General features: G+C 40.4%; 1 protein-coding gene across 2 annotated transcripts; it reads left to right on the top strand.

The window, feature by feature from the left end:
- The first annotated feature begins 3247 nt into the window (after positions 1-3247).
- Positions 3248-8637, top strand: ube2kb (ubiquitin-conjugating enzyme E2Kb). 2 transcript variants are annotated; one of them, XM_084005195.1, is made up of 8 exons: positions 3248-3407; positions 4290-4383; positions 4494-4552; positions 5865-5947; positions 6037-6136; positions 6220-6348; positions 6637-6722; positions 7363-8637. In XM_084005195.1, the coding sequence occupies exons 1-7, from the start codon at positions 3345-3347 to the stop codon at positions 6709-6711; spliced, it is 603 nt and encodes a 200-aa protein (XP_083861321.1). In that variant the 5' UTR covers positions 3248-3344; the 3' UTR covers positions 6712-6722; positions 7363-8637. The 2 variants fall into 2 exon arrangements, with proteins under 2 accessions (XP_083861321.1, XP_083861322.1); XM_084005196.1 differs by lacking the exon at positions 7363-8637 and having other exon boundaries at positions 6637-7166.
- The last annotated feature ends 577 nt before the right edge of the window (positions 8638-9214 follow it).

Genomic DNA, 9214 nt, shown 5'->3' with positions numbered 1-9214 from the left:
CACAGTGTTGCCAACACAATGAGAAAAGGGAGAAGGTGTATTAAATGTACAACTACTCCAAAGACCACTCGGTAAGACAACAGGCAGATGACAAAGACCACAAGACAGACCAGTGTCTTTAGTGCCCTAGTGGTTGTGACCACTGGCCGTGCCAGAGACCAGCTGGTCCCGACCACACGGATCTTCATAATCAATAATAATAACAATATTAATCATAATAATTCTATTTTATAGACAAAAGACTATGATCGCTGACATTTATCCAGCTGACAGTGCTGCCAAAACGAGTGTAAAGGGGAGAAAATACTAAAGCTGCTTCACAGACCACAGGTACCACAGGGCAGATCACTGAGGAGCTGGTCGGGACCAGTATCTTTAGCGCCCCTAGTGGTTGTGACCACTGGCCGTGCCAGAGACCAGCTGGTCCGTGCCACAGAGCTACTGGTCGCGACCACTGAGGAGCTGGTCGGGACCAGTGTCTTTAGCGCCCCTAGTGGTTGTGACCACTGGCCGTGCCAGAGACCATGGTCCCTGGACAGACCACGGAATCGGCTACAAGTGTGTGTGTGTTTGTGTGTGTGTGTTGTCTAGTGTGTTTATTAAACTTAGATTTATGGCACTGTCTCTTTCTCTCTTTTGAAGGTGCATATAACAATCCAGCATGGGCAAAATTTGCCCCAACTGGAGCAATGCAGGACATGCTGCAAACGGGTCCATTGCCCATTCTGCAGCTCAACTTCGTTTCAGCCAACAAAGGTGAGCAAATGTAGAATCCCACCTACAGTCCCATTTTAACAGAGCTGTTAATTATCAAGGTAAAGTCTGAACACATTCTTGTAGGACATTCTTGACTTCTTGTCTTCTTACCTGATAGGGAAGCCCAGGTCATGTTGTCACACTTTTCAGACTCTTTTTATATATTGTAGGATCAGTGCATTATATTTTTAAAAACAGCATACCAAATGAAAGAATAATGTCTCAGGAAAATATGTCAGCAAGGACTGACTAGTAATTCAATTCAAATATGTTCTTTTGTTTAAGGATATACAGAGCAGGTCTTCCTGGCAGGGCCTGTTATCCATCAAAGGTAAGAGGAGAGAAGTAGGAATTTCTAAATACATTGATGGTTCTTCTATTCCAGTATTATTATTCCAGTAGTATCATTTTTGTCTGTTTCAGTGAAATGGACGAGTTCTTCAGGAGGCTTGAAAGGCAGAAAGTGAAAGCCTGTGCAATAAAACATTTGAAACCATTTCATTCCATTGTAGGCTATGTTAAGATTGTTTTGTCATTATAACCCCATGCAATAGAACATTTAAAAGCATGTCATTTCATTGGAGGTTAATTATTTATTTAGCCCAAACATTTTTAAAAGTGTTCCAAGCCTCACAAACAATTCGATTTTGGTGTTTTATTTGGATTTTATTTATTTGTTTAGTCCAAAAGATTTTTAAAAAGTTTAAAAGTAATTCAAGCTTCACAAACTAATAGATCTTGGTGTTTTATTTGGACTTTGCCCTGTCAAAAATCCATAAGGGTCCAGACTGTGTGCAGTTGCAGTTTTACAGTCAACCAGTAGGTGGCACTGTCAAAAAACCACAAGGGGTCTGAACGTGCGGGTCCAGAAGTGCGGGGGCGGAGCCAGAATTGCGGGGGTCTGAATCTGCAGGTCTCCGGGTCTGCAGCGACATCCGACATTTCCTAACCACACAGATAAGCTACATAGCAGACTTGTCACTCTTGTTCTGATTATTTGCTGGGCATGTATATTGATTTATACTGTAGTTAAGTCATGTGACTAGTAACCTTGCCATACCTTAGCTTTGGCTGAATTGACGCCACTGAGTGACGGTGCTGGTCACCAGCACTAGAAAATAGAAATCAGGTGTGTTCAGCACATGATGAGAAAATCCTGAACGGCACGTTTGAAAAGAATATAAACCCCATCATGAACCAGAGCCCATAAATGAAACTTCCAGTTTCTCCTCCATGTAGCTGCTCTGTGTGTGTGTATGGCAAGCCGTTTTAACATTTAATAGCTAGACTGAATATGTATTGCAGATATCTGTTATTCAGTTCTTCCTAGTCAAAAAGAACATTTCAGATATCCACAATGACATTCTTCCTATCCACAATTGTCATTTCAGATATCCACAATGGCATTCTTCCTAGGACAAATGACGTCACTTTTGCCATTCATGTGTATTGGGCTTTCAATTTCAGATATCCACAATTACATTCTGGATATCTAGAATGAACATTCTGGATATCTGCAAATGAATTCTTACTAGGAGAAACTCCCATTTCAGATATCTTCAATCCAATTGTTACTAGTCATAATTTTAATTTCAGATATCCAAAATGAAAAACTATTCCAGATATCCAGAATGTAATTTTGAATATCCAAAAATACACTGTGACTAGTAGAAATGTCGTTATGGATATCCACAATTCGTATTATGACTAGTAGAAATGTAATTTCAGATATCTACAATTAGAATTATGACTAGGAACAATATAATTGCAGATATCCACAAATGTATTGTTGATATCTGTTGACAGACAGGACGCCATTTTAAAACATTTTAAATTATGACTAGTAACAATTGGATTGAAGATATCTGAAATGGGAGTTTTTCCTAGTAAGAATTCAATTGCAGATATCCAGAATGTTCATTCTAGATATCCAGAATGTAATTGTGGATATCTGAAATTGAAAGCCCAATACACATGAATGGCAAAAGTGACGTAATTTGTCCTAGGAAGAATGCCATTGTGGATATCTGAAATGACAATTGTGGATAGGAAGAATGCCATTGTGGATATCTGAAATGTTCTATTTGACTAGGAAGAACTGAATAACAGATATCCTCAATACATATCCAGTTTAGCTATTAAATGATAAAACGGCCACTTATACTTTTTAAGGATTTTTAGATATCTTAAATTTAGTTTTGACTAGTACAATCAAAGTTGTAGATATCTTAAAATATCATTTTTACTAGTAAGAATGTATTGTGGATATCTTTAATTACCATTTCTCCTTGTCAAAATTACATTTTGACTAGGAGAAATGCTATTATGGATATCTAAAATATAATTACAGATAGTAGTGTGGTTCGATTAAATGTTTAAACGGCTTGCCATATGTGTGTGACCCGTATGTTCTGGACTGGGCGAGTGAGAGGAGAGGAGAGCATTGGAGCAGGCAGACCCCACATAGAGAGAGAGAGAGGGGGAGAGAGAGAGAGAGAGAGAGAGAGGGAGGAGAGAGAGAGACAGAGAGAGAGAGAGGCAGGCCCCGGGTCTGACTTCAAGGCAGCAGCAGTTCAGCAGACACAGCCATGGCTAACATCGCGGTCCAAAGGATCAAGCGGGAGTTCAAAGAAGTTCTCAAAAGCGAAGAGGTGCGGTAACGTCTGTCCATTAACGCCACTTTGATTCCGCTCCCTGTTTCTGTTGTTACTGTTTCAACTTAATTAAAACGAGAGTGGCTGTAGCTGCTATGGCAGATAACGTTTCCCAAACCCACCTACCGCTAGGTCCCGGTCCCGTGTTGCAGTAGGTCAGGCCCGAACAGGAGAACTTTAGCTAGCTTTAGCTTGGTATCGGTGCCTGGCCGAAACCTATCTTGTTATGTCAGGTGGGTGTTTTCAGGAAACACCGAGGATTCAGCTTTGTCAACTGACAGGCCCTCTGTTTTGTAACACATAGCACCGCATGCCTTTGGATACTTAACTACAATAAATATAAGTTGTATGGCAACGCACAAAATACCGTAGGTGTTTACTAACGCGAGTTACTTACTGACACTTGGAGCTAGCAGCTTTTAGCTTGCTAACGCTAACCTTTTTGACACCTCGACCACAGTTAGCATTAGCTGAGTTGTTATGATAGAGCTAACGTTCACCAGCCAGTCTCATTTACTAAACGCTCGTTTCCATTGGGAGGAATTTAAGTCGTTTAACGTGTGTGTTTTGTCATGCTACTGTCCCCAAGTCTTGTTATTGTGGGTTTGTAGTTACCGGTATGTCAACTTTTGCTAGCTTGACTCTAGTAGCAAGCCATCGTTGCCGCTATTAACGTATTTAAACGTTCCGACAGCTCCGTTTGAGCTCTGTAACAAACCGACTGGTTGACGTTGACAGCCAAGCTGTAATGTATGCAGCTTTACGTTTGTTTGTAGAAGTATGTGCTTTCATACTTGACGTAAACATGTCGATACACACAGGCTGAGGGCTGTGGCGACGTTGTTTCATTGGCTCCCTCTCGTTTGTCCCAACCCACAGACGAGTAAAAACCAGATAAAAGTAGATTTGGTGGATGAGAATTTCACAGAGCTGAGGGGGGAGATAGCAGGTCCTCCAGATACACCATATGAAGGTATTGTCACAGGCACCCAGCATTACAATGACCTGACAAAAATATTTGCTGCCAGACTTTAATGTTGGGGTTTGTCATGCTAAAGCATTTTTGTTTTCTCTCTTTCCAAGGTGGCAGATATCAGCTTGAAATAAAAATCCCAGAGACCTATCCATTTAACCCGCCTAAGGTATGTGTTACAGTTGCTGCCTTATGGAACTTTCCATATGTAATTTATGTCTCAACATGCTTTTACATGCGCACGCAATCATCCTTGTTAGCATCGTCATTTGGAGTCAATTTATTCTGGTTTCCAAAACTTGTAAATGCTCTTAGTCCTGTTTTGAAGGTGCATGAAGATGCTGACTGATCAGCTCTGCCATGTGCACAAGTTTGCCCTCAACTCTACTTACATGGTAGTATCAATAAAACGATAACGTGATGAGAAGAGTGACACTCTGCATGTTCAAATGAAAGAGAATGATGTTGAGGAATCAGAGATGCTCAAACAGAAACCTGGATACTGTACTCGTGTATAAAGGGAGCATTGAATCATGATGAACCACGTTAAAGGACCTTAAGTTGTATGCTGATGGTGTCATCATGTGTATATAACATCTACTCAAATGTCACTACAAGTATTGAAGTAAACAATAAAAGAAAACTGAACTTTCAGACTTTAAAGTAAATTAAACTAAACATGAATCGATAACCATCGTTAAAGAGTAAACATCAATGTCAAAGAATATAGAATCTGAAAAAAATCAAATATTTGGGGATACATATTCACACACTTAAACAAAATGTATGAAATGAGCAGCCTTTAGAAGACAAAATTAAATCCATAGATGGAAAAGGATACCACTTTTGCAGAGCAGAAATAAAGAGATCGTGGTGGTTTAGCCATTCCTAACCCTCAGAGAAGGGCAGCAGAAATAACAACAATAAAGTTATGGCAGAAAGAAATGTTGTTTCTGTTTTTTTACTTTTATTTATTTATTTATCTTTTTCTGTTTGTATCATTGGTTGTATAAATACAAAACAATAGTAATTTATATATAATATATAGTATTTATGTAGCAAATACAGATTTGAGCATTCTGTGGGTGTATTCATTCATGAGTTTATTCCAACAGTTGTTTTGAATAAATAATAATAAAATAACCAGAGATGAATGTCTGGTTCTGGAGAAATAAATACCTTAAAACAATGAATTACTTTACTTTGTCACATTTATGCAATCCAAATGAAAACCCACTATTTCAGTGGAGGATCAGGAAGCAGTTCTGCTCATTGATTTTAACATTGCCCACAGAAGCCTAATACACCCAGAGATTATTATTATTATTATAATCTACCCAAATCTGATCAAACCAAAGATGAGACTCTAGACCAGGATGCAAGTGTGCATGTAAATGTAGCCATTATAAACCACACATGCCCTTTTTTCTTCTAGTTAAACCATTTTTATTCAGATAACCTCTCATGCATGTTCTCCTCAGGTGCGTTTCATCAGTAAGATCTGGCACCCTAATATCAGTTCTGTGACGGGAGCAATATGTCTGGACATTTTAAAAGACCAGTGGTGAGTGAGTTGTATGTGAACCTACTGTACTCGATGTTCCTGTGTGTCCCCCTCCTTTCAAACGCCCTCCTTTAATCTGTCCCACCCAGGGCAGCTGCGATGACCCTGCGGACGGTGCTGTTGTCTCTACAGGCGCTCCTCGCTGCAGCAGAACCAGATGATCCACAGGATGCCGTAGTAGCAAACCAGGTGGGAAAAGTGTTTGGAAACATGTGGCCCGTCTCCCTCTGCCTTTTTACTGTTTGCTGATTTCTCTCTGTCTACTTCCTCAGTACAAGCAGAACCCAGAAATGTTCAAACAGACTGCAAGGCTGTGGTCTCACGTCTATGCAGGTGCTTCTGTCTCCAGTCCCGAATACACGCGCAAAATAGACAAACTCTGTGCTATGGGCTTTGATAAGGTCAGAACCACTTCCTGTATTTTTGATGTAGCTATGGTTGCGAAGATTTTCTGGTTCCACCCTCAAATGTACTTATTTTCATTTTTTAGTCTTCTGTGATAGGCTTATCTTCAGGACTGTTACAATACATGGTGTATTGGTCAAAAATTAAAATAGTCATTACAACCTAATATTTAGTGTTCATAATAGCCCACTTCAGAATAATTAAGTGTGTATTAACATGATCTTGCCATCAACACACGGACTACAATACAATGTTTTTGATACCCGTTTCCCCCTGGCATACAGAATGCAGTAATAGCGGCCTTGTCTTCCAAATCCTGGGATGTGGAAACGGCGACGGAGGTGCTCCTCAGCAACTGAAAAGCAGCCAGGTGTGAAGATCCCAAACTCCCTTCATCATAGCTCCTCCCCGGCATCCATTTCATCATTGCCTTTTGTGACACAGACAACACCCCCCCCTCCCCACTCCCCCATTCACCACAGCAGTCTGAGCCTTTCTTTTATAACAAGTTTGTTTGCTACAAACTCAACACTGGGTAGCACCATAATTGCCAATATGCACACCACCCTGTTACCTGTCTGACCCCGTATGTCCATTACACTGTCTTTTCTTCCACTAACTCAGAATATGTATCCTTGTAATATGCCACCAACTTTCATTAGTGCATGTTGTCTTCCATGCCCTTTATTCATATTGGCTATGAAACTTTAAAAAAAAAAAATGTAGATTTGTCCTGAACAGTTTATCATAGATGCTTCGATCGCCTGCCGTTTTTTTCTTTTTTTGCCTGTAGAATCAGAAAGATCACAAACAATCTCAAACATCTGCACAAAAGGAAAAACTTACCTGTAAATAGATGCGTGAAGTTTCTTTTCCTTACATGGCATTGTAAAACTATTTTAAATATAAACTATGCCTAGTTTACAGTTACATGGAAAGTGATCTTTTTATGATTTTGTGATCCATGAGATATCCCTCTGAATGGCATGTTGTTTTTTTTTCTCCTTAAGATTGTTGTTTGGGGATGGCACAGCCAAAAATCCTGACCCTCATGGGACAGGAGGGGACCGCCAGCTCTGGCCCCTGAAGGTCATTACATGCCACCATTCTGCTACACTACAATCCAGCGTGTCTTTTATTGTCCTTGCATGTTCGATGCTGCCTTTTTGATTTCATTTGGCCAAATGATGTGGTGAAGTGGGTGTCTGTTCGACCCACCGTCCCTTCAGAGACAAAGCGACGCCTGGAAGCTCCGTGCAGCAAAGCCACTTAAGCACAGTTTGGCGCGACATTTGTAGCGAACCAAAGTCTCTTCTGTGGAGCATGTTGCTGGAAATCTCTCTCTTCTGCTCTGGACGCAGGAACCGACAGGAAACACCACAAGAAGAAATTATTTTGAATCTTATCCAGGTTTTTTTCAAGTTTGCAATGCTGTGGGTTTTTTTCCTTACGTTTTTTAACTCATTTCAGATATATCACTTTCAACCAGCCACGGATTAAGGATCCATTCACCCCCGCAGTCCTGATGTTGATCATTAAGAGGGGGAGCTTTATCACTAATCACTGATCCAATCCAGCAGAATTGAACCGAAGCGCTGACGTTCCCAAACGCGCTTTACTACACAGCCAAATAAAACGCTCAATGAGGTCGTTTTTGAATGATGTCTTCTGTGTAGTCAAAGAGGCTGGAACTCCTCTGAAGCAGATAGCAGGCCTGCGGTGGTCTCAAACATTTTGATTTATTGCTACATGGACTGTAATGAAAAGTTTAGCATATAGTGAAGTGGGGTGCTGATGAATCCTCACACATGGCCTTTTTAAAAAGAAACTCTTCCTTCCAGTCCCTACCGACACAGTGGCATATTACAGTACAACACGGGGTTTTCGTGCTCCCTCTCCGTAGACAGTAAACAGTATGCAGCCAGAGCCAAAATTCTCCTTTACTCTGAAGTCCTCCAGTTCTCGATAAAGAGCTGCCTCCATATCACTAGAGTGCACCATTGATGGCTGGATCTATATTTTGTAAGAAAAAGAAAAGATAAAAAAAAGGGAGAAGAGGCCCCCTCCTCCCCATCTTCCTGGTTTTCTCACTATGTACAGTAATGCTCGACGATGACGCATAGATCAAAGGGGCTGTTGCATCTCAGTTTCTCCATTTGGATCGAGACTTATTTTCCTCCTTTGTTTCCTTGGAAGCGAGCATCGGCAGCATAAAAAGCATGGTTATTTATTGTGACAGTGTCATGTTTCTTTGATTAAAAAAAAAGTGGAAAATAAAGTTGGATTTCATTGGGTTTCTTTGCTCCTGAAAACGGCACCTCAAACACGGCGACCAAGACAAACTCACTGGTAACATCTAAAAGTATTTATTTTCAGGGGGAATTAAATATGATCATGAGAATATTTTAAGGACAAAAAATAGATTTCCACTCACTCGGTGCTTAAAAGCAGCAAATAACTGACAAAAGTACAAAAAAATATTTAATTGTAAAAGATGAACAAAGACCTGAACACATACTTCTATAGTAATATATCATTTATGCATTCCAAAGTGAAGCACCGTAAGCAGTAAAAAACAGAATAAGAGGGTAAATCGAACCCAGCTCAACTTCCGAGCCCCTGACCAGTCGAGGAAAGAGGTGGCTAACAGCTCGGAGCAGAGTATCCAGAAATGTTTGACAGCTTAAATGTGTCCATTAACACACTGGGAATAAATTGAAAAGGGCTTGAAAAGCATTACAGGTGGCAGTTAAGAGGCCAGTTTCTACCGACCCTCGAGAAACACTAACCAAGCTAAAGCACCTCAACATACCAAAGTTAGAAACCTAAACAGTAAAGTTCATAAAAAATGTTGGCGTTTGT

Source organism: Eutrigla gurnardus, assembly GCF_963514095.1.
Source record: "Eutrigla gurnardus genome assembly, chromosome: 3".
NCBI lineage: Eukaryota > Metazoa > Chordata > Actinopteri > Perciformes > Triglidae > Eutrigla > Eutrigla gurnardus.
This window is presented reverse-complemented; position numbering and strand designations above follow the sequence as displayed.